The following is a 24031-nucleotide window of genomic DNA, read 5'->3' as shown; positions in this document are numbered from 1 at the left end:
AGGAGCTGGATAAATATTTAGCTACTGCCTCATCTGGGGCAAAGGTGCTGAAGACTCAACTGCATCTATGTGAGAAAAGGGTAAGTACATTGGGTTTTCTCTGGCCACAGTAGAGACCACTTTACCCAGTGAGATTATACTTTAGAACTAAGAGCAAATCTGCAATCTCCTCTAAAAAAAAAAAAAAAACCTGATATCAGGTCTTTCTAGAGTCAAGACTAGTACTGGAACAGAACTCAGAGAAAAATGATAGGAACAATCCTGCATACACACACACACACACACACACACACACAAAAGTAAAATATAATATCATCATCATCATTTATGCCCCAGCAATGCTTATGCATGCATGGGCAGCCTGTGTGTGTTCTCCAGTTGTTCCTATCCTAGTCAGTCCTAGATGCATGTGTCATTGTCATACCCCAGGTTCCACAGTCTTCCTGCATGCTGTCTATCCAGCGTTTTTCGGGTCTTCCTCTTTGCTTTGTCCCGTGCACCCCTCCAAGCAATCAGTGCTATCTTCAGGTATCTGCCATCATTCATTTGCATAGCGTGGCTGAAGTATCTCAAATGCTGTTGACAAGGATGTGGAATAAGGGGAACACCCATTCCTTATGGCCAAGAGTACAAATTTGCACAGCCACTATGGAAATATCATGACAGTTCCCCAGAAAGATAGGAATCAATTTACCACAAGATCCAGCTATACCTCCCTTGGTTACATACCCAAAGGACACTTGATCTTACCATGAAGACACTTTCTCAAACATGTTCATTGATGCTCTATTCATTATAACCAGAAATTGGAAATAATCTAGATGTCCCTCAACAGAAGAATGGATAAAGAGAATGTGATACATTTACACAATGTAGCATTACTCAGCTGTTTAAAAAAATGTCATCATGAAATTTCAGGCAAATGAATGGAACTAGAAAAAAAATCATCATGAGTGAGCTAACCCAGACCCAGAAAGATAAATATGGTATGTATTCACCTACATGAGGATAGTAACTGATAAGTAAATGATAACCAAGCTATAATCCATAGACTCAGACAGGTTAGGTATAGAGGAAAGGATTTGGGTGGACACATGGATATCCCTGGGAGAGGAAAATAGAATAGATTTTCTGGGTGACTGGGAGCCAGGAAGGACAGGAATAGGAGGAGCAGGTAGGTTGAGAGAGGGAAGATGTGGGGAGAAATAGCTAAACTCGAGGGCTATTTGAGGGATGTTATGGAAACCTAGAGCAATGGAAACTTCCTAAATATATGGAGACAATCCTAATGAAGGAGACAAGGTGAGTGAATCCATATGAGAGGGGAGGTGGGGAGAGACTGGAGTAGGAGAGGGAGGGGAAAGTGTAGTCAGGATATATCGTATGAGAAAAGAATCTGTTTTCAATAAAAGGAAGATATAAACAAAGAGAGAAAGAAAGTACACAAGGGTAGAAACCTCCCCGATGTCAGAGATAAACTCCAATGATTCTAAATGTTCTCAATTTAAACCTGTGTAGCTGAGTCTGCATGCTAGGTCACCAAATGTATACTGATGTCTCTGTAAATTAATGTGGATGTTGTTGAAAGAAGTGTTGACTTAAAATAAATAATTAAAAATTCAAAGAAAGAAAGAAAATAGTGGGAATCTTTTTTAAAAAAAAATAAAATCTATGAAGAAAATTTCAAATGAATTAATAGCTGGTACTACAGAAGAAATATAGCATGATTTGATGTCATGCTTATATATGAAGAAAAGACTTACAGATCTGAATGGAGAGACAGACCACAATATAGCAATGGAAGGGAATATCAACATCTTTGCTTCAGCAATGTACACTCTTCAGAGCAAAAAAAAAGAAAGATCAATAAATATCAGGCTTAAAGTATGGATAAACTCTTTCCCAAGATCAACTAATGAAGAAATGGGAAATTTGAACATACCAATAATGAACAAAGAAATCGAGTCAGTAATAAAATGTGTCCCATCAAAAAGTTACTGAAACTTGATGGCTTCTCTGTTTTTATTTTCTCCAAACATGAAGAGTCCATAGTCTCTTCTTCTCCAACTACTCCAAAATTACACCTTTGTTTTGTTTTTTCAAGACAGGGTTTCTCTGTAGCTTTGGAGCCTGACCTGGAACTTGCTCTTGTCGATCAGGCTGGCCTTGAACTCACAGAGATCCGCCTGCCTCTGCCTCCCGAGTGCTGGGATGAAAGACATGCAGCACCACCACCTGGTTCAAATTACTTTTTGACAAAATGTTGTGGTGATAGCTACACAACCCTGAAAAAAACTAAAACTCACTGGATTGTACAGTTTAAAGGATGAAATATTTGACACATGAATAGTAAAGCTATTGAAAGAGAAATAAAGAAATGGTACACAATCCAAATTTGGTTGGAGGCTGCATTGTGTGTTAGGATCTGTTACTGTGGTAGACAGGAAATTAAGACAGATGTGAAATCAGAGAAGTGACATCGGAGAAACTCTTCTCGTGTACATTGTAGGAAGCTGAAGTATACAGACATGGCATGAAGACAGAGAAGAAAGGAAATAAAAGTTAGGGACACAATTCACAAAGCTTATGATGACAGAGAAGCTCTTGGGAACCTATGCACACAGGAGACTTCAGTTTATGCCTAGGGACCAAAAGAAAGAAATTCCTACTCTATGAACCTCGGTCCCCTTAGACTGGAATGCTCTTATCTGCAAGATGGTTCCCAGGATAGGTGGAGAGTGACCCAGACGGTAGATAATTTCATTTCCCGCTTCCTGCTACAGACTGTTGAGTCTTATCAAGAAACCAGCTTGGGAGAACAACTGACTCATGGGCACAGAACACAGCAGGGTAGTCAGTGTGGTAGGAAATCATGTGTTATCTTCCTGGTTCAGGGAACAGATGCAATATAAATGAACAAAATCCCAGCAGGAATAACTTATAAATTGGTATGATCTTATTTTCCTTGGGAAGAAGAGCATGAAGACGACCCTGGAAGATGAAAGTGGGAAGGGGGATGATGTAAAGGGAGAAGGGAGCATCCATAAAAAAGACAAGAGTTTCAGTCCGACATTAACAGGTCAGGATTTCAAAATATGGCCTCCAGTCCAGTATTTTTTATTCATATTTTTTCAATTATAAAAGGATGGATATTATAAACATTACATATAAGTAAATAAGATGCAATAAAGTTAATAGTAAATAATATTAGTTTATTAATAGAGTAGTTAGTTCATTCAATTTCTCACTAAGCTAAGGAAGGCCCCATGAGACATCCTTACACATATAATTTTATAAGTCTATGTGAGCTTGTCTCTCATATATGAAAAGTTGCTAACCTAATGTATTTGCAAGCTAGATTTCCAGGAGCAGAATTGTTAAAACTACACGTTTAAACTTTTATGGTTAGCACCCTTCAAAACATTTGCATATTTTTCTCAATGTTGATGCTTAAATAAGTACCTACTGGGGGATTAGATTAATTGGTCTTATCAGGGAATGGTGAAATGAGGGAGGTGGAGACAGGATTTATATGAGGCTTTTTGTGACAAAGAGTTCTGAATTAACACTTTAATATTGCTATCTTTATATTAATCCATGGGCATCCTTTCTTAATAGGGTCAGATATGAATTCCTAGCTTGCTGCAACCTGTTGGCTACTCTCCCATCTATTCTCCCCAAACAACTACTGAGCAAATAGAAGGAAGTGAATGGTATAAGAAAAATTCTCACTGAATCCATTGAAGATCCAAGGCAGTGTGATAGCTTTGTTATATTCGCTTTGATTTTTAAATCTTTCTGCATTAAAACAACAATATAATATAAATAATATAAAAGTCATAATGGAAGTAGAGCTATTAGAAATAAAAAAGATAGAATATTATTGAATTTGTATGCCCCAAAAAATATAGCTTGAAATACGTTTAAAGCAAAACCTAACATGAGGGATAGCGAGAGACAAATCCAAAATTATGTTGGTGTTTATTTTTTAACACTTCTCCCCCAGTAACTAAAAGACCAAGCAGACAGCAAATTAATAAAACAGAGATTTGACTAGTGTGGTTAACTACCCTGGCTTAACTGACAGATATAGAAAAATATACCCAACCATTGTATAATACATATTTCTTCAAATGCATATGAAGTATTTTACCAAAATATACCTGAGCTGATTAAAAATTCAAAGTTCACAACAAATTTTAAAAAGTTTACATCTCTAACTATGGGCTATAGAAACAACACAATCAGTAAAGTGTTCAACATGCAAACATGAGGACCAGGGTCTGGACTCCTACCTAGCACCATAGTGGATTGTTCTTCTAACTGCAACACTGTGTGTGCATGCCAGGATGACAGGAGGATCTTGGAGGCCTGTTGCCTACTCAAATCTGTAAGTCCCAACTCAAAAGGCACCCTGTCTCAAGAAGCAAAGAGGGACACAGTCAAGAAAGACACTGATATCAACCTCTGACCGCCATATATACATAAACACACATACAAGTCACAGCTGCATAGAAACACCTGCCATCACACACATATTGACAAATAAATTAAAAAGTAAATCTCCACATATGTTTTCTAACTACAATGGAACTAAATTACAAATCAACAAATGGTCAAAAATCGGTACATCTCTGTTTAATTGATAGTCTAAAAAATTGAAAATTAAAACTATAAAACATTTGGAAATAAATGATCATTAAAACATATGATTTCAGAACATAGACAATGAAGGTACAAAAAATGAAATGAAACTTAGTGAACCAGAAATAATCATACAAACAATCCCAGAGAATGGAAAGATAATCATGACTTCCCGAGGGTCTGTGCGAGGCTGGAGCAAGCATGGTCTCACTAGTTAGAAAGGGCATTTTAGGAAGGGAAAAGCACATGCCAGTGTCTCACCTGAATGCAAATGCAAAGATCCTAATGAAATATTAGTAAACTTAGAAGAACACTACATCACAGAGAAGTAGAAATTATTCTAAGATGCAAGAGTGACTTAACACCGCAAAACTACTCGGTGTAATTGCTCTACAAGACTAAGCAGGCAAATGATCTCATTATCTTAGTAGAGATACAAAAATATCTGATAGCATTCACGACTTACTCATGACCCTGATTTTTGGTTGGTGGTCACACTGTAGCTCAGTACTCATTCTGTTGTTAAGTCCACTCTTGAATTGTGGCAGTTTTCCCCCCTCAGTCCACCAAGTGCTGGGATGACAGGCATGAGCCACCACGTCCAACTGTATTCACAATTTTAAGAATATATTTTTGGTAGACAGGAAGGCTACTTCCTTAATCAGCTATCAAATGTCTCTGATAATAGTGTGCTTCACGATGACATATGGAATAGTTTCTGAATGCTCACCCTGAGACTGGGCAAAGCAGTAAGAAGATATCCATTCTGTCTATCTGTATGAAACCCCTCGTCGAAACTGGAGATTCTGACTTGTGTGTCGGTCAAAGGAGAGTTTGACATGAGATATATGTTACCCTAAGCTCTGCAGTTAGTACATGAAAATGAAATGTCAAATGGTACAAGATTTTAAAATGAGCAAACATGTTATAAATGGCAGGATCATATACATATACACCCACAAACAAATCTACAAATTTCTAGAAACAAGTGAATTTATCAAGATCATTGAATTTGGTCAGCATATAAAAATTGATTATATTCCAATAGAGCATCCATAAACAATTATAAAATGAAGCTAAGAAGGTGCCATTGACAGTTCCCTCCCATTGCTTAAGATGCTATGAGGGGTGGTGGCAATGGCCACCTCTGCAATAGAGCTCAGCAGTGGAGAAGAGAGAAGATACTTAACTCTCTCTCCAGTGAGGACAAGGAACAAGGTGAGTGCAGTGGAGGAACACTGACTAACAGGAAGCATAAAGAATAAGGAATGTCTTTCCAAACCGACTTCACAGGGTTATTACAGAAGGCTAGCCAGGGAGATAAGATTTTAAGATCAACCACATGCCAAGCATGGGATTTTCCCTCCACTATCTTAGCAGAATTCATGTTCAAACCAGATCCTACAAGGAAGGAACCCCTCATCGAAAAGAGAGGAAAATCTGACTGGAGTGTTGATCAAAGGAGAGTTTGACATTAGATATTTGTTACCCCAAGGCCCAGCAGTTAGGGTTTTAAAGTATGTGAAATTGAAATCAATGCTTCTATGACATTGCAGTCACATTAGCCCCAAATGGAAACAATACAAAAGTAACAGCGGATGGGGGATGAACTGGAGCACATTTTTGTAATGGAATACGATGGTAAGAAAACATCGCTGCTACTTCAAACAACATGGCTGAATTTCATGTATAACATGTTGTGTCACAGTAGCCGGACACAAACTTTCATAGTCTGAATCTGCACTCATGAGAAGTCTAAGACCAGGCAAGGTTAACCAACGTGATAACAGAAGTCAGACAGGAATTATCATCTGGGTGCCTTGCCTCAGAAAGGAATCTCCCAGGAGGCAGCAAATGTCCCATGTTTGGAAAAAAGGCTGTCCCCTAGAAAGTTAACTCCCTGCACTTGAGATTTGGGTTGTTTGACTCATAGATCTGGCCCGGAAAGCCGGATCCCAGGTGCCATTGTGTAGTGCTTTATCTGAGCCAAGACCTCCACATGCCACAGGCCTCTGGTGAGTACCAAAGGGTAGAAGAGTAGCCACGGCCTGTATGTGATAGCCATGTGGGTCAGGCCCTTGGCCTGGGAGAAGCTTAGGAGACCCTGCTGTGTCACAGGTGAGAGAACAGTGGCAGGCGCCAGATGGAAGGCCGAGTCAATCTGGGAAGACACAAACGCAGAGTGGGGCCTTCCCACCAGGACCACTGTTGCCAAAAAGCACAGCAAGGACAGTACAGCTAAAGGCACCACTTTGACTCCATTCTAAGGGCAAAGGTGGAGAGGCAGACGCTGCCATCTGTCCAGCATGAACCACGAGATATGAGATGATAAATAACTTATTTGTAAAAGTAATAAAATACTACTTAAGAACTTACCAAAGTAATTAAGAGCACATGACCATGAGGGTGGCTAAAACCCTATCAGAAAAAAAACAAGACTTTTCCAAGAACAGCCAGATGAACAAGATGCAACACCCTTACCTGGAACTCATGAAACATTAAAGGAGGGACCCCTAACACTGTAAGGGTAACCATGGACACACTGGGATGGTGGTGTCACCACGGACACACTGGGATGGTGGTGTCACCACGGACACACTGGGATGGTGGTGTCACCACGGACACACTGGGATGGTGGTGGAACCATTGACACACTGTGTTAGACAGTCAGATAACTCTTGACTGTTCCCTAGGGGCTTCAGCTCAGTAGTCCCAACTGTTTGACATGATCCACTTTAACTGCTGTCTCTCCACCTACCCATCCACCCACCTACCTACCCATCCATCCACCCATCCATCCATCCATCCATCCATCCATCCAACCATGTGTACTCCTAGACCTGGTCCTGTGGCTCACCTCAAAGGTTCTTGGGTGGGTTTGTCAGCATCTTGTCAAAGCATCTTCTGTGACTCTTCTGCCTCTGTAGCAGTTTTCCAACTCTTCCTTGAATGAGACTGTTTCATTCTCTGTGTGACCTCTTTAGATCCTTGGTAGCTATTCTGATAGACATACCGATAGGAGTGCATTGCTGTGTGACATGCAGAGTGTGATCTGAGAGTTAACACTGGTAATCAAGATGAGCATTCCAGAACTTGTGATTGTTGACGGCCATAGTCTAAAGAAAAATCAGGACAACGTGATAAACTGTATCCCGTGGAAATGATGTCGCTTGTCACTCTAACTCTACTGACTAACTTTTGACGTCCCAGAAAGACACAGATGTGCCCTGTCTAGGGCACACTCACAGAGACTCTCCTCCTTCACATGTTTTAAGCAGTTGTGATTATTTATTAACTTGAGATTATAGGAATGATTAAATTTGCCCTTGCTCTCAGCTTACACATACACACACACACACACACACACATACACGTGTGCATATGCCAAGGCATGTATGTGGAAGTCAGAGAACAACTTGTAGGGGTCTTTTTCTTCTTTCACTATGCAAGTTGCGGGGCTCAAACTCAGGTTGTCAGCTTGACTGCAGGTGCCTTTCTTATGCAGTCAACTCTCTGGCCTGGAACCTAAACTTTGTATGCACGATAAAGGCATTCATCTTTTCCTATGGACATCTTTTCTTTGGATCATTGTCTGGACAAACACTTTAAACCTCCACTTTAGTCTTCATTGTTGATTGTTTAATAGTTTGTTAGCAGTAAATACTAACTTAATTGCGATTAGCCAAATATCAAATAAAAAGGACAGACAGACAGGGTAAATATTGATGCATTTGTCTGTCTGAAGACCAAATTAAATTTGCGACAAAGCTATTTACAAGTAATTTGAAGTCAGAAACACTGTGAGCCATGTTGGATTTCCATCTGAAGTTCAGTGAGCTTGAAAGAATCTATGTGGGAACTGATCCTTCACAATTTATGATTCAGAGTGACATTTAATTTCAGCAAAGTAAATTTATGCTGTTGGTTGAAACTTCACTGACTGGTAGGAGATGTGTGATAGAGAAGCAATGGGGTACTGAGGGAACTTGAGAAGCTTGTTTCACAAAAGATGAAAGTTTTACCTTTTCTCTCTACTGTAAACCATTTTGTAGTGCCTGGACTCTCACTGGTGGCTTTGGTGTATGCGGACTGTAGAAGAAGCGTGCGGAGAGATGCTGAGGTTGCTCCAATGTTGCTGAGGGTAAAAATGAAATTCCCCCCAAGAGAGAAAATGGGAGAGATTCCTTACAGGAAACAGAAACTTACCTAAATGCATGAAAGCCAAGCTGGGAAGGTGGGGTTCAGGGTGGTGGTGGGTGGATCAGTGTCCCTGACTAGACAAATATTTGTAAGTCAACAGATCTTCCAATGGCCAACCTGCTTTTCTGGCAAGCATGTTTCTGGGAACCGGATGTAGACTCCCCCACCCCTGCTCAAGCATCTGGCACAACCCAAGGCAGGCCCAACATTCCTTTTAAATGGAAACACTTAAAAGTACACAGTTTGGTTTTAAACAATAGTTACTCTCCTATTATAGAAAATGTGGTGAAGAATCATTTGGGGTCAAGAGGTTAAAGACCTATAATAAATCACCTTGGATAAGGAGAACTGTGTCTCTACTTGGAGCATATATATAGCAGTACAGACACTTCTACAACCAGACCTTTCTGAGGGACATCTACACGATGGGGTCATTGAAGAGTCCTGTCTTCATCTTGGTCCTCCACCTTCTGGAAGGGGTTCTGAGCAACTCCCTCATCCAGCTGAACAAAAATGGCTATGAAGGCATTGTCATTGCCATCGACCATGATGTACCAGAAGATGAAGCCCTCATTCAACACATAAAGGTGTGTGCGAAGAGGCAATTTTCTATGTTTTGGCTGTTCCTAGCTACTAGTATTTAATCAACAATAAGCATAATATTGTGTTAAAGGGAATATGATTTTTCTTGCTCTAGTTGCTTGACTTGGCAAGACACTTTTATGTCTGAATCTCCCATTCTTTATCTATAAAAGGAATGCAATTACTCTTTACCCACTAGGATTTTTATGAGAAACAAGGTGAATGCAATGCACATCATTCCAAGTTAGATATATTGTTGGCGCTTAATGTATGACATCTGTATTTTCTGGCTGTATGTTGTCACTGAGAATTATTTTGTGCTAGAGAAAGGCAGGTTCAGCTGTATAGCGATAACGAGCAGGTAATTCCTCTGCAGGTTGTTACCACCACCACATAGTAGACCCTCTTGTTATTCTACTTGAAACTAACTTGTGAGGCTAAATAGGAGCCTGAAGGGCAAGCCTTCACCTAATCTTTCCAGTGGGCAGAGGCACTGCATCTGCTCAACCTGGAAGCAAAGAGTCAATTCAGGGCTGCTGCAGGTGTGTGCGGGAGGGGGACATGGGTACACCTAGTTGCCTCTTCTGTAAGTGGAGAAAAGGTACACAGAAGCTCTTTGTCCCGGGAGAGCTGGAGGAGCCATCCAAACTGTCATCAGAAAGACGACATAGAGAAAGCAGAAGAGGTCTTCCAGGACAGTAAAGAGCTGGGAATAAGAAGGAAACACTTCCTAAGAGAGCACCCTGGAGTCCTCAGTCTGCTCACAGCACATCCATGGTCATTGCTGTGCAATGGGTGAGTGCCCTGTTCTGTAAAATGGGTGACACATAATAAGTAGTTCTCTTACAGAGCCTTGTGAGGAGCACGTAAAAGTGCACACCAGTAAGACACAGATGGAGCTTAATAAACCATAGCTACTGCTACTGTTTCCAGTCACCTGATATTTTCTTGCTTGCTTTCATTTTTGCCATATTTTAGCAGTACTTTTACGTTATTGTATTTTTATGCTTGTATTTGTTACTCTTTCTCATGCATTAGTTTAATTTGTATATCCATTTTATTATTAGGCAATATGTTATCTTTAGATTCTTCCTTAGCATTTTAAATATTAATTCTTCTTTGACAATTTTATAATTTACATAATGAAAATGACTAGTAGCTACCCCCACTCTTTGTCCCTCCCATCCCCATCATCATCCTCTCACTGTCCCCTTCATGACTTCGAGCACATTGGGTGGCTGTCTGTGTGACGCTTGGATGGGCACTATGCATGCGACCCGTGCATGGTCAACAGTGATCTCACAACGGGAGTGAGTGACTGTTCTCTCTCTGAATCTATGTAGCAAACAGTTGGGCAGTGAAGATTAGGGCTCCCTGAGCCCCTCCTCCATTAGTCGCCCTTTTACCCCTTCTTAGGGCAGGTTCCTAGGACCAAAGTCCAGATTAATCCCAGGGATGCATCATGGAGTTTGGGTGAAGAACCATCTCTGTCTGCCAGGATTCCTGGCCAGAGTATAGCTCAAACAGGTGTGGGGGATGGAGGCGCGGCTTCCAAGGATGTCTTCATGTTTACCATGGAGGCCTTCAGACCCTCTTCAGGGCAAGCAAGTCCGTGCCAGAAACTGATCAGTAGTCAGAAGCCTCCGGTGAAGCAGATACCTGGAGAAAGAAGCAAAGTAGAAAATGGAAGAGACGCGCGGCTGGTTTGTTTCTGTCCCAGTGTGTTTGGGGGATATGGTAGGAGAAACTGGTACCTTATGTGTAATAACAGCAATTTGGCCCTCCATGAAGCTTTGTGCCTTCAGAGTGCTTGTCCTTGCCATCTTTGATGGGTTTCCTCGTGAAAATCATTGATTTCTCACCACAGTTATTGAATCGGCTTTCTAAAATGAGCAAGGACTGAGCTATGCAAGCTAAGTTGGGTTTCACTTCTTCCTTCTGTGCAACAAGAACACAGTCAAATCTGATGGTGTCCAGAGGGTCCCTCCTTAGGGAGAGCCAGCCCCTACTATCTGATGCCCCAGATAGCTGATGTCTGAAGAGCTCAGGGAACACCCCGACCCCGGCCCAGCCGCCACTGATGAGTGCAATGCCTCTCTTGTCTCCTCAATTCCTGCTCCAACAGCCTTTTGAGGGGAGATTCTCTACCCGGAAGTATGGTTGGGACATAGCAGCTAAGTCAGCTTAGCTTCAGTGAGATAGTATTCAAGGGTCTCCTACCTGTTTGTGTGTGTGAAGAGGGGTACCACAGCAGCGCTGCCCACCACTGCTGGTCGCTGCCAATACTGCCACTGCTCCATGCAGAAGCCTTGGGAGGACACTGCACAGAAGGAATTCAGGGAGAAATTCTCTCTCTGTCTCTCTCTCTCTCTCTCTCTCTCTCTCTCTCTCTCTCTCTCTCTCTCCCTTTCTGTCTCTCTTTCTCTCTCTCTCTCTCTCTCTCTCACACACACACACACACACACACACACAAAGGGACACAAGTAACAATGGGAGTATCTGGAAGTGTCTCTTCGATGCACAGAGCCCAGGTACTATCTGGCTTGGCACTCATGCATTAATTTGTCATTCATCACAATACTTTGCTCAGTCAATCAGTCATTTTTTATCATTTATTTGCAAAGTACAATATTATATAAGGTACCAGGAATCCATCTGCCATCAGCGTTCTATGCTTGTCCTTCAGGAATGCTGGCCCCATCCAGTAAATAATGTCCCACACCCTTATCTTACCCAGAGTTAAAATATCTATGTAGATATGATATCATGCTCTCAGAATGCAGAACAGATGGCATGTGCCTTTGTTAAAACTTGCAGACAATGGCATCTACTTCAGGCTACTTACACCTTCTCCTGGAAGGAGTCAAATAGTCACGTTTTACAAGGGGAATCATAGGCAAGTATTCAAACATAGTCAAGTTTATACCATCAATCATTTGGTGATTTTAATTATTTTTATTAAATTGGGAGAATGGTAGCATGTTAAATTCTCCCAATGATTATTAAAATCTGGACATCGGGGGATAGAAACAAAGCATTAAGCATGCTTTCTAAGTTAGAATGGGAATCTTTATTGTCACAATTTGGAATTGGGGAAGGGTCAGGCTTGGAGGAAAAAAGTAAATTCCCAAGTTTATCCACTGAGATGAACAAGACTCGGCTCTGCATCATTAGCTAAGGGTGGCCTCCCCTCACCACGTTGAACTGTCTTCCTCCCAGGTCCTCTTCAACTGGGCAGTCTCCTCACTAGGTCTGCTCCAGCTAGGACTTTGCTCCTGCAGCAAGCCGTCCTTCCTTCCTGAACTGTCCTTTTCCACTAACACCTACAAATTATAATAGTTCCGATAAAAACAAACAAACCCCATGCCCAATCTCTCATCCCCCTACAATTTAAATAACATGTCCTTACCCGCTATCTGTAGCCGCTGACTTCAGTTTCTCTCCTCCCACCCTTCCGACTCCACTCACACACACAGCTGTCTCCATTCAGCAGAGATGGCTCACCACATTGCACAAGGCAGGGGCCACCCCAGCCTTCCTCCCATCACTTCTGGTTTTCTCTCTGTGCACTGACTCTCTTCTCTGCCGGTCTGAGAACACCAGAGTTCTCTTCTTTCCTTGTCAACGCCCATCTTGGTCCTAGATGACCCAGCGCCTTCCTACTGCGTCATTTATACACAAACACACTCTCTCTACCCTGTCACAGTGCGCTCCAGGGAGCCTGCAGGAACACATATTACTGCGGTTCCTTCACTGCTAAGAAATAAAGCTACGTATAATTTGCAAATACTAAACGATGCTGTTCCTTAAATCTAACTCTTAATACTATATTAAAATATACTATACTAAAATGAATGCTATCGTAATATTTATCATGAGATTTAGCTTCACTGTTAGGAAACTCATGGGTATGTCATATTCTCTCCCTGCCGCGTGCTGTGAGAGCTGGAGAGTTATAGCCCAGTTCCTGGTTCCTCTGTCCAAGCTTTACTTATGGTCGAGGGAACAAATGTGATGGGGACACAAGATGATAGTGAATAAATATTAATGTTAAGAGAACATGCTTTCTAGTGTGTCCTGTAGTTGGTGATTTTTTTCCTCTTTAGGGGCTCACCACCCAACTCCCCAATAAATACAAGAGATTTTTTTTTCTTACTTATGAATGCCTGGCCTTAGCTTGGCTTGTTTCTAGCTAGTTTTTCTAGCTTAAATCATCCCATTTTTCTCTTTAACTATGCTTCATCTCTGGGCATTATTCTGTATGTCTTTCTTTCCATCTTACTCCATGGTTGGCTGTGTGACTGGGTAGCTGGTCCCTGGTGTCTTCTTTTCCCGCTCCTCACTCCCTTCCCTAGATTTCCCCTCTTATTTACTCTTTCTGCCTGGCAGCCCTAACTACTTCTCTCTCTTGCCTAGCTCTTTATTAAACCAATTAGGTGTTTTAGGCAGGCAAAATAACACAGCTTTACAGAGTTAAGCAAATATAATATAAAAGAATGCAACACATCTTTGTATCACTAAATATTCCACAGCACAAATAAGTGTAATACACCTTAAACTAATATTACACAACAGTGTCACATGGGTGATGTCATTTGTGAAGTAGTCACAGCTATGTTTCCCATGCTGTCAGTGGGGAAATCAGAGCTTAGAATTGGAAAGTGGCAAACAAAGCTGCTATGAACATAGTTGAGCACATGTCCTTGTGGCACAACTGAGCATCCTTTGGATATATACCCAAAAGTGGTATTACTGTCTTGAGTAAAGTTGTTTCCTAATTTTCTGAGAAATCGCTTATAGATCTAATCTACATGGGAAGTAGAAGAAGACAAGATCTCCTGAGTAAATTGGGAGCATGGGGACCTTGGGTGAGGGTTGAAGGGAAGGGGAGAGGCAGGGAGGGGAGCAAAAAAAAATGTAGAGTTCAATAAAAATCAAAAAAAAATAAAATGTATTATTTTACCATGGTTATCTGCCTTACCATGGTTATCTGTCCTATATATTGAATGAAGATAATATAAATTTAATCCAAATACAGACAAGGATTATACAAAGTCAATCTTACTCATGAACAAAAAGGAAAAATTAAAATGGCAAATGGAGTAAAATGAATTGGAAAGTGTCTATTGTTCCTCAAGAAGTGGTCGAGCCAGGGTGAGCATCTGCATCTAGAGTCTGTGTTGCTCAGCCTTGCTCTGTGGTGTGATCGACACTCAGGAAGAACGATCGCTGTTATTAAGGAAGCCATGGCCTTGCCCTGCTAGGCTTTTGAAAGGAAGATCCAGACGCATGTTTGAATGACCTGCAACTTGGTCTGTTTTCAGTGACGTTGTTACATGTGCTCTCTCTCCTCCCAGGACATGGTGACACGGGCCTCCCCATATCTGTTCGAAGCTACGGGGAAAAGATTTTATTTCAAAGATGTTGCCATTTTAATTCCCGAAAGCTGGAAGACAAAACCTGATTATGAGAGGCCAAAACTCGAAACCATCAAAAATGTGAGAACAAGTTCTTTTTGGCCAATTTTCTTCAGCAGTTGAGCTTTTGTTGCTGTTTCTGTGTTGGAGGTGAAGTAGTGTAGAACGAAATAAGATTGTTCCTGAGTCCCCCGGCTGTGAGTGATGCCAATCTGCTTGCTGAAATGGTGTGGTCATCTTTTCCTACATTCCAGGCCGATGTCCTGGTGTCAGCAACCAGCCCTGTGGGTGAGGACCAGCCGCACACTGAGCACGTGGGAGCATGTGGAGAGAAGGGACTCAGGATTCACCTCACTCCCAACTTCTTAGCAGGAAAGAAGCTGAAAGAGTACGGACCACAAGGTACGGGCTCAGCTAAAGTGTTCCAGCAAACAGTGTAACACACCGGTTGTGTATTAACTACTGTGTTCTCTTTCTGCGTGAGCCTACAGATGACAGTACGTTAGGAAGAAAGCCAGTGAAGCAAGCTTTTCATTGAAAACAAGGAGCCAGAGCTAGGTATTTCTGAGCTATACTTTAGCATAGACTTGTGTACCTGCAGATGTGTGGCACTTTGGCAACTTTATGAATTACTATAGCACCGGGTTATTACAATAAAATTGCTTGGCATGAAGCCTTAGACATCTATGGATCTATGGGCTTCTAGCGACTGGATTAACTCTCCTTCTTACAGTTCATAAGATAGCCACCAGATGGTGACAGCATGCTCCAGCTCAATTGATTTGCGGTCCTGACTCAGCAGAATTTGAGTCTTGATTCTGTAGGACTCAAGAGAGGCTCAGATTTCTCTTTATTTAACAAGCTTCCAGGTAGTGCTGCCCGGGGTACCACTCTCTAGGTAGCAGACAGAATCGTTTTGCTGTCTTCTCTCAAAAGACTCTCTCTCTCTCTCTCTCTCTCTCTCTCTCTCTCTCTCTCTCTCTCTGTGTGTGTGTGTGTGTGTGTGTGTGAACTAGTAATCCCAGGACAGCTGAGCCAAAAGGATCCTGAGTTTGAGTTAGCCTGGGCTACACAGGAAGACCCTTAAAAGGAAGGAACAACTAAAGAAAAATTCAATCCTTACAAAAATATACTCAATCATATCAATATGAGCTATTAGAGCAATCTTTGAAGGAAATATTCAAAGTATATATACGAGCTATATATATATGTATATATGTGGCTAGTTATTGAACAACTAGTATTCTCGAATAACTAGTTTTGAAATAATAAGATCTAAAAAAGACTAGACTTCTCCACTATCAGCTTGGTTTTCTTAACCTAGACAAGGCAGAGGAAAAGGGCAAGCTATGGTGCCGTGGTGCCGTGGTGCCGTGGTGCCGTGGTGCCGTGGTGCCGTGGTGCCCCGCATGCCTCAGCCCCACACATTGCGCACTGAGTAGCAAGGTCTGAACTTTGCCCCTTTGTTCTACACTACTCTACTTCATTCCCATAACCAGAACAGGAGATCCCTGACCTATGTATGACTCAATAAGTGTGTGTTGAACTCACTGGTCTAACCACACTGTTCCAGTCCTGTGCTCACAATAGCTGTCACAGCTGTGTATCACACCCTTCCTTTACATCACTTATGTATCTTGACCCCAGTTCTTTGCCCTCAAAATCTTCTGCTATCTTGACAGTCATTTCCCTTCCAGAACTTAGAAGAAAATCCAGTGCAAACCCTTAGATCAGAGCAGGGATTGAGTTCCTTGGCACGCCCCTCTCACCAAGCTCTCTAGACTCAGCCAGCCTGAAAGATGTTCATAAGTCACTAAATAAAACAGATACTTAGTGGTGCCAAATCATCTCTAGATATGATGTGTCCAGATACAACAGGGGGGAAATCATATTGTCTGTCTTCACGGAGATAAGCTACGATGACAGTAAGATGCTCAGGGCCATAATGGGGTATGACGAAACTGCAAGAGAGGCATGTCTGGTCCACTCTGAGCATTTTAGGGCGGCAGCTGGGAATTGGGGCTTAATATTTTTTTCTTAATGCTTTGGCAACAGACTCTCAAAAGTGTTGCCAAAGCAGGACTTGAACTAATGGTCCTTCTGCTTCAGCCTCTTGAATTGCTAGGATTACAGGCACTTGCCACCAGGCCTAGACAGAAGCTTGGCTTTCAGAGAAGAGCAGTAATTACCGCTGTAGAGACAATGCGAGATGCCAACTAGAAAAGGCAGGTGTCACACAAACCAGAGGTGAACAAGAGGATGATGTGGCCCAGAGCAAAGTCCCCAGAAGTGTGCTGATTCTGGAGCACAGAGGCAAACAGCAGCGAAAGGCTGGTGTTACCGAGTACTCCCACGCTGTGCGAAGGACTTAACCCTTGTACCACAAGGCATTTTCTCTCTCTTGTCCTGCATGTCCTCCCTTAGGCCACTCACTGTGGGTGAGGCAGCTGCCTGACCAGGGTGAATAACCTCCCGGCTCTCAATCATCACCCCATGAACACACAACAAGCCAAGAATAAATCTGTGTATTCCACATAGCTGCATACTTCTCACATTAGGTCACGGTAAGGGAAGCAAGCTCCTAATTTTATTATTTAGAAATAAATAAGAAAGCCAAGCAAAGCAAGCATTTAGAAGAATTATTTTCTAGGGTAAGGTTATTTTACCCCATTTTATATCTTCAGCTGTCTGATTTGTTTTCCTCTCAGAGAGGGCATTTCTCCACGAGTGGGCTCATCTCCGATGGGGAGTGTTCGATGAATACAACAATGAAGAAAAATTCTACCTATCCAAAGGAAAAGCCAAATCAGTAAGGTATGGACATTTTGACTTTACCTACACAATTTTAAAACACAACCAACTTCTCCTTGAATTACCTTAAAAATACCAGTTTTCGAACTTCCATCAAGTGGTTCTGCTAACTGAGTTCCTGTTTTGTAAGTCATGGCGATGGACAGGCTGCCAGGTACCTCTGCTTGTGATGTCCGTCACACAGACCACGGCAGGAGTCACTTTGCTGACGTGACCACGTGTTGGTTTGACTACTCAAACTTCAGCCCATGGGCACCATTCCAAACTTGTCTGTTGTTCCCACTTCTCCTTTCTTAGCTTCCACACCATTAAGTACTGCGTCCTCCCTTAAGAGCAAGGCTGATATGTGTGCATTGTTCTCTGAGATCTAGAAGTCTTTATCAACTTATTCTCCCTTCAATGGCTACAGAACACATTAGTCTACATGATGGCCATGCCCTCTTGATAAAATTTACCAAGTCAGACATTTAATCCCAGTACTCAGGAGGCAGAGGCAAGTGGATCCCTTTGAGTTCAAGGCCAGTCTGGTCTACAGAATGAGTTCCAGGACAGCTAGAGCTGTTATACAGAGAAACCCTGTCTCAAAATACAAACAAGCAAACCTACCTTTATCTAAACATATTAATAATATTCATTGTCCCTTGTCTTCCAAACAAACGTTTAAAGTATGTGTAGGCCCAGAACTAATCCAAGCGTGATAGCTGTTCGGAAGTTACTGTTTTCATATATTTCAGAATATTTATGTGACCCAACAGACTGTACTATATTCAATGGAGAAATGGTAGGTATAGTCCCAGCAAGAAGACAAAGGTGGCCTCTATGATCACAGTTGTCTCTGTTTATTCAGGAAGTTGTATCTGATTCAGTAGCACACAAAACAGAGGCAAAACAAAACAAAGCTACCAAAGGGGAAGACAGAAGATGGCACTTACACAAATGAGTGTTCTACCTAGAAAACCCAAAAGAGTAAAGTGAATAGTTCAGGTTGTCGAGGGACAGCACAGGGACACGATACAAAGGGAATGCTCCAAGTGCTCTTCCATGTGTTAGCAATAACTTATTCAAAAATATAATGGAAAAGCACTCCACTGAAGATAGTAACTCAATGGAAAGCGCAGTAAGAAATTCTCTAGATAAACCTGAAGAAAACTACAAAATCATTCTAAATGAAAAAAAAAGGCAGAGAGGACTTCAATACATGAAACGTATAAATTCAAGAAAAATTGATTTATTAATTTTATGAACTTCTAGTAAAAAATTGTATCCTATTCAAAGATTCTAGCAATCATTCAGCGAGATTATTTCTGAAAAAGGATCATAATAAAGGAACCTTTATTTGTCAATTTTTAAATACACTGCAAGACTGAATTAAATATAATAATGTATATCAACAGAAATTTATATACAGAGTAACTTAACAGAGTTTGAAAAATAGATAAGGAGAGGTAAAATTTCTTAAGATATAAAGAAAATTGCTAACTATGGGAAAAACTAACAGAATCTCTTACAATTGGATAAACTTGTCAAATTGAAAAACACACAATACAAATTATACATATCATGTACTAAAGTCTACAAATGTAAATTATTAATATTAATACATAACAAGTTAATAAATATTAATATTATATCTACAGGTAGTAAAAATCTTTCTATGTGTTCTTATCTCTATGTAGTGAAAGTTTTTCTGTGCTCTTAAGAAGTAAAAAAATAGGGGCCTAGAGAGATGGCTCAGAGGTTAAGAGCATTGCCTGCTCTTCCAAAGGTCCTGAGTTCAATTCCCAGCAACCACATGGTGGCTCACAACCATCTGTAATGGGGTCTGGTGCCCTCTTCTGGCCTGCAGGCATATTGTATAGACAGAATATTGACAGAATATTGTATACATAATAAATAAGTATTTAAAAAAAAGAAGTAAAAAATAGATGGTTGCAGTGATATGTGACTATAATTTCAGCACTCAGGAGGCTGAGGCAAAAGGATATGAATTCAAGGCTAGCCTGGTCTACACAGCAAAACCCTGCCTCAAAAAAACAAAACTAGAGAAAGGCATAACTAAGGAATAAGGTAAAAAATGTAACTGCCCATAAATTGTTTTACATGAACTAAATAGGGTGAAAAGGGAAACAGAAAAAAAAAAAAAGAAATATGCTCACAAAAGCAAAACAATTCAAGCTTTTAGAACCATAGCACTGACTGTGGAACCTAAAGAACATTCAGAGCCAGTAGTGATGGCAGACACCTGTAATCACAGCATGCCAGAGCTGGGAGCAGGAGGGCGAGGGTTCAAAGCCATTGTCAACTACAGAGCCAGTATGAGACAAGCCTGGGACACGAGAGTCTTTGTCTAAGAGGAAGGGGAAAAAAGCAAAACAAAGAAAAAAAAATCTGAAAATGAGTGAAACACTGAAAAAAGAATATGCAATGAAAAGAAGATATACCATATATCAGAGCTCTCATTTTTCCTGTTTCTCAAGCAACTAATTTCATGTTTAAAAATCTACTTTAACTGTGAGTTCGAGGCCAGCCTGGTCTACAAGAGCTAGTTCCAGGACAGGCTCTAAAAAAGCTACAGAGAAACCCTGTCTCGAAAAACCAAAAAAAAAAAAAAAAAAAAAAAAAAAAAAAAAAAAATCTACTTTAAGTAAATGATAGACAAGCCATACCAACATATTTCTAAAATATAGTCAAAATTTCATGTGCTTATTTTTGCACATTTTATTTTGGGTATTGAAAAATTAACAGAAAAAAGGAAATTTAATAAGTTAGGGTGAATTCACATACTGTCAAAAGAGAAAAAATCAATAAAACTACATTATGCAAGAATGTGCTACATATCTATGTATTAAGATTTTAAATATGCCACCTCAGTAAGTTCATAAATCAGGAAACAAAGCACTGTTATGCTGACACTCAGAAAGTCTTTCAACAAGCCAGAAGTCATTTAATTCTGATGACGAAACATGTTTTTCTCTTCTCTCTAGTTTTTATGAGTGTTCAAATATTCTTTTATGCTTTTACGTTTTTATTATTTTATATACTCAAATCTGTAATTTTAAAATGAAGCACAGGGGAAAGCATTCAATTTATAATAGACCCCATAAACAAATAAGAAATTAAATGTCAATGAGCACACAAGAGCTGTACAAAAACTGTTTGGAATAAACAATTGGGACAAGTAAGTAGCAGAGGGATGATGTCCAAGTCCTGCGGGGAAGCTAAGAGGACTCTTGATGTTTTAGCATGAGGAGACAGGATTGGAGGAGCCTGAGGACTCTGGCCTAACTCGGGCTATCATGGCACTGATCTTGAGGCTCCCCAGGTACTTTCCGGCCACATAAATGTCTAGTGTAAACTTAGTGCTTTTATTATATGAAGATATGTAATTTCTTCTTGGTTTAATGAAAAAAATCATACAAATTTCAGGTGTGTTATGGACCCATTGCCTAAGCATTTAACCTTAATGTCTTTTTCAGATGTTCAGCAGCTATTACCGGGAAAAATGTAGTTCGTTGGTGCCAGGGAGGCAGTTGTGTCAATAAAGGAAGCTGCAGAATAGACAAATTAACCGGACTCTATGGAAAAGACTGTGTGTTCTTACCAGACAAACAACAAATTGAGAAGGCATCCATAATGTACTCTCAAACTATTGATTCTGTAAGTGCTGTGTTCTTCCCCCTCCCACCCCCCAGTGTTTCCATGAATGTAGAGAAGGCAGTTTGGTTTTGGTTTTGCCCAGGTGCTGCAAGGGAGAATCAAGTTTATAGAGAGACTACCAGCTTGAGGGGGGAAATCGATTCTCTTTAGGATAATCTTATTGCAGAAAACAAACCTTTAGAACTCTTGCTGTGTGTCACACAGAGCCAAATCTGGAAATTAATGTGACATGGTTCAATTGCAAAGGAGTCTGTTGACATCTGTCCATCCGTCCATTGCACTGTAAGACCGCAGGGACTGAAGGATGGACATTCTCTAGGAGGAGAGAAGATGAGGGAAAGGCTTAGGGAATGAAAGGAGGAGGGTTCAAGAAGCAGGAGATGGAGAAGGCTTTCCTTGGTAAAGATTTGGGAGCAAAGGGATAGGGGTGAAGAAGCTTGGTTATCCTGAAGACCAACAGGATAGAGCCCAAGAGACTAAAGACTTGGACTCCTCAGCAGCAGGAAGGTGAGGAGTGAAGGGGGAAATCTACATTAGGTTTTGTGACTGTGTTTGGTGTGAGAAGCCACAAGACTTGTAGGGTGTAAATAATAGTGACCCACACAGAGGGTCTCAGAGGGCTACAGAGACACCTCTCGGTGGTAAAATGCCTGCTGATCAAGCAGAGAGAACCTGAGTTCAGATCCCCAGAACTTATGCAAAAGCCAAGGGGGCCAGCACTGAGAGACGTAGATAGGCACATCACTGAAGGTCATTGCCTGCCAGTTTCATTAAATAGATAGATTTCAGATTCACTGGGAAATCTTGTCTCAGAAACTGAGGGTGGAGAGTGACTGAGGAAAGACACCTAGAATTGACCTCAGACCGCCACATGAACAGGCTTGCATGTGCACCCCCACATACATATCTGTACACACAGCACACGAAGAACACCACGTGTGATATAAAAGTCTGATATATTAGAGTAATGGGAAGAGTTCTCAAACACTGTGGGGAGAACAAACTGAAGAAACAGCCATGTGGAAAAGCCAGGTTAGTCAGGCTAACGATGTAAAGGAAGACCACGAGGACTCGGGTGACGGAGACTTCATTGAAATGGGGTTGGCGGAGGAGGATTATGAACTATTAGTAGGAAGAAACGTCCAGGCCTTGGTTATTTTGCTGAGGGAGGAAAGCAGCAACTTCCTGATTCCTTGAGCTGGGTGACAGGGTTCCTGCAGAGATGGTGAGGAAGCGCCAGTGGGAAGTGATGACGTCATTATAAAGGCGGGGCGTTTGAGAAAACAGATCTCCAGGTAGATTTTAGAGAGAGCTAGAATGATGCACGTTCAAGGTTGAATGTAGCATGTTGGTTAATGGGGTTCAGGAAGTAAAGAAGTGGAGTCCGGTTGTCTGAAGATGGAGAGATGATTGGGCAGTGAGAGGAATACTGCAAAGTGTGGTGTGCAAAGGGACGATGTCGTGGGTAGAAAATCAGAAGAGTAAGGGAAGCCACCTTGGAGCAGGCGGGTTTTTCACTGAGGTCCGGTGAGACACTAAAGACTAGGGTGGAAACGGACTTCAGACTGATTTTCCCCGGGAGTGCCGTGTGCCATTGTGACACCGAGTCATGGCTCTAAGGTAGCAGAGGAGCCTGGGGTTGGGACCACACGGGGGTTATTTTGTTAGATATTTTAAACAAGTCCATTAATGTTATATGTATTATTATATTGGCAATTTCAGGTGGTTGAATTCTGTACAGAAAAAAATCACAACAAGGAAGCCCCAAATGCCCAGAACCAACGGTGCAATCTCCGCAGCACTTGGGAAGTGATCCAGGGCTCGGAGGACTTTCGGAAGAGCACGCCCATGACGACTCAGCCACCCACACCCACCTTCTCCCTGCTGCAGATTGGACAGAGAATTTTGTGTCTAGTCCTTGATAAGTCTGGGAGCATGACAGTACGTTCACTGAGTCTTCTTTTGGGGGATGTGGATCATAGCTGTGTGTACGATACAATCCGGCCCACAATTTGGACTTGGTAGAGAGTAAACACAACAGGAGGGCCAAAACCCAGCAACAGGTTTGTCATCAGAAATGCTTCTCTTTGGCTGGAGCTAGAGCCCAGCTGATAAAGAGCTTGTCTTGCAAACACAAGGACATGAGTTCAAGGTCCAAAACTTTCTTGTGGTCCAGCACTGGGTAGGTAGAGATAGGCAAACCCCTGTGGCTCTTAGACCAGTGAGCTCCAGGTGGTGAGAAGTGCAGAAGTGCACACACCACACACACGCGTGCACACACACACATACACGCACACAAGCAAGCAAGCACGTACATACACATGCACACACACACGACACAGAGCTTACATTGCCTCATTGCACAGACTCAGTATCAGCTGTCCTCTTTGTCAAATTAAACTGATGTCCACTTATGAGCAAAGATGAATAATAAGCTTAATATAGTTCATATTTTACTAACACACTTAGGTCTAGAGTTCCATATAAGCCTTACTTAGACCTATTACTAGTGCTAATGCATTCTATTCCAGTGATTGCCTAATATAGTTTTTGTCTTTTGCTATTTATGCAAACACTCTAAAAATTTTTCCCAAAGTGGATGTTAGGCCCCATAAAAGGATACAGCTTAATTGCACTCTTACCCTGGGGCAGTCACTTCCAAATGCACTTTAGCCTGGTCTGCTGTTAGCCTGTTGGTTTAAGTGCCAACTTGACTCCTT

General features: G+C 41.4%; 1 protein-coding gene across 1 annotated transcript in view; it reads left to right on the top strand.

The window, feature by feature from the left end:
- Positions 1 to 9269: 9269 nt before the first annotated feature.
- The window catches only part of Clca1 (chloride channel accessory 1), a 27476-nt gene continuing 12714 nt past the window's right edge, over positions 9270 to 24031 (top strand). The window contains exons 1-8 of the mRNA XM_042054142.1: positions 9270 to 9431; positions 9908 to 10221; positions 10925 to 11129; positions 15098 to 15279; positions 17382 to 17407; positions 17552 to 17657; positions 21131 to 21311; positions 23034 to 23252. Coding sequence (XP_041910076.1) covers positions 9270 to 9431; positions 9908 to 10221; positions 10925 to 11129; positions 15098 to 15279; positions 17382 to 17407; positions 17552 to 17657; positions 21131 to 21311; positions 23034 to 23252 — 1395 coding nt within the window. The remainder of the gene's footprint in view (positions 9432 to 9907; positions 10222 to 10924; positions 11130 to 15097; positions 15280 to 17381; positions 17408 to 17551; positions 17658 to 21130; positions 21312 to 23033; positions 23253 to 24031) is intronic.

The sequence above is a fragment of the Arvicola amphibius genome, chromosome 14, assembly GCF_903992535.2.
Source record: "Arvicola amphibius chromosome 14, mArvAmp1.2, whole genome shotgun sequence".
In the NCBI taxonomy this organism is placed as follows: domain Eukaryota; kingdom Metazoa; phylum Chordata; class Mammalia; order Rodentia; family Cricetidae; genus Arvicola; species Arvicola amphibius.
The sequence above is the reverse complement of the archived record's forward strand: the minus strand, read 5'-3'. Positions and strand labels throughout refer to the sequence as shown.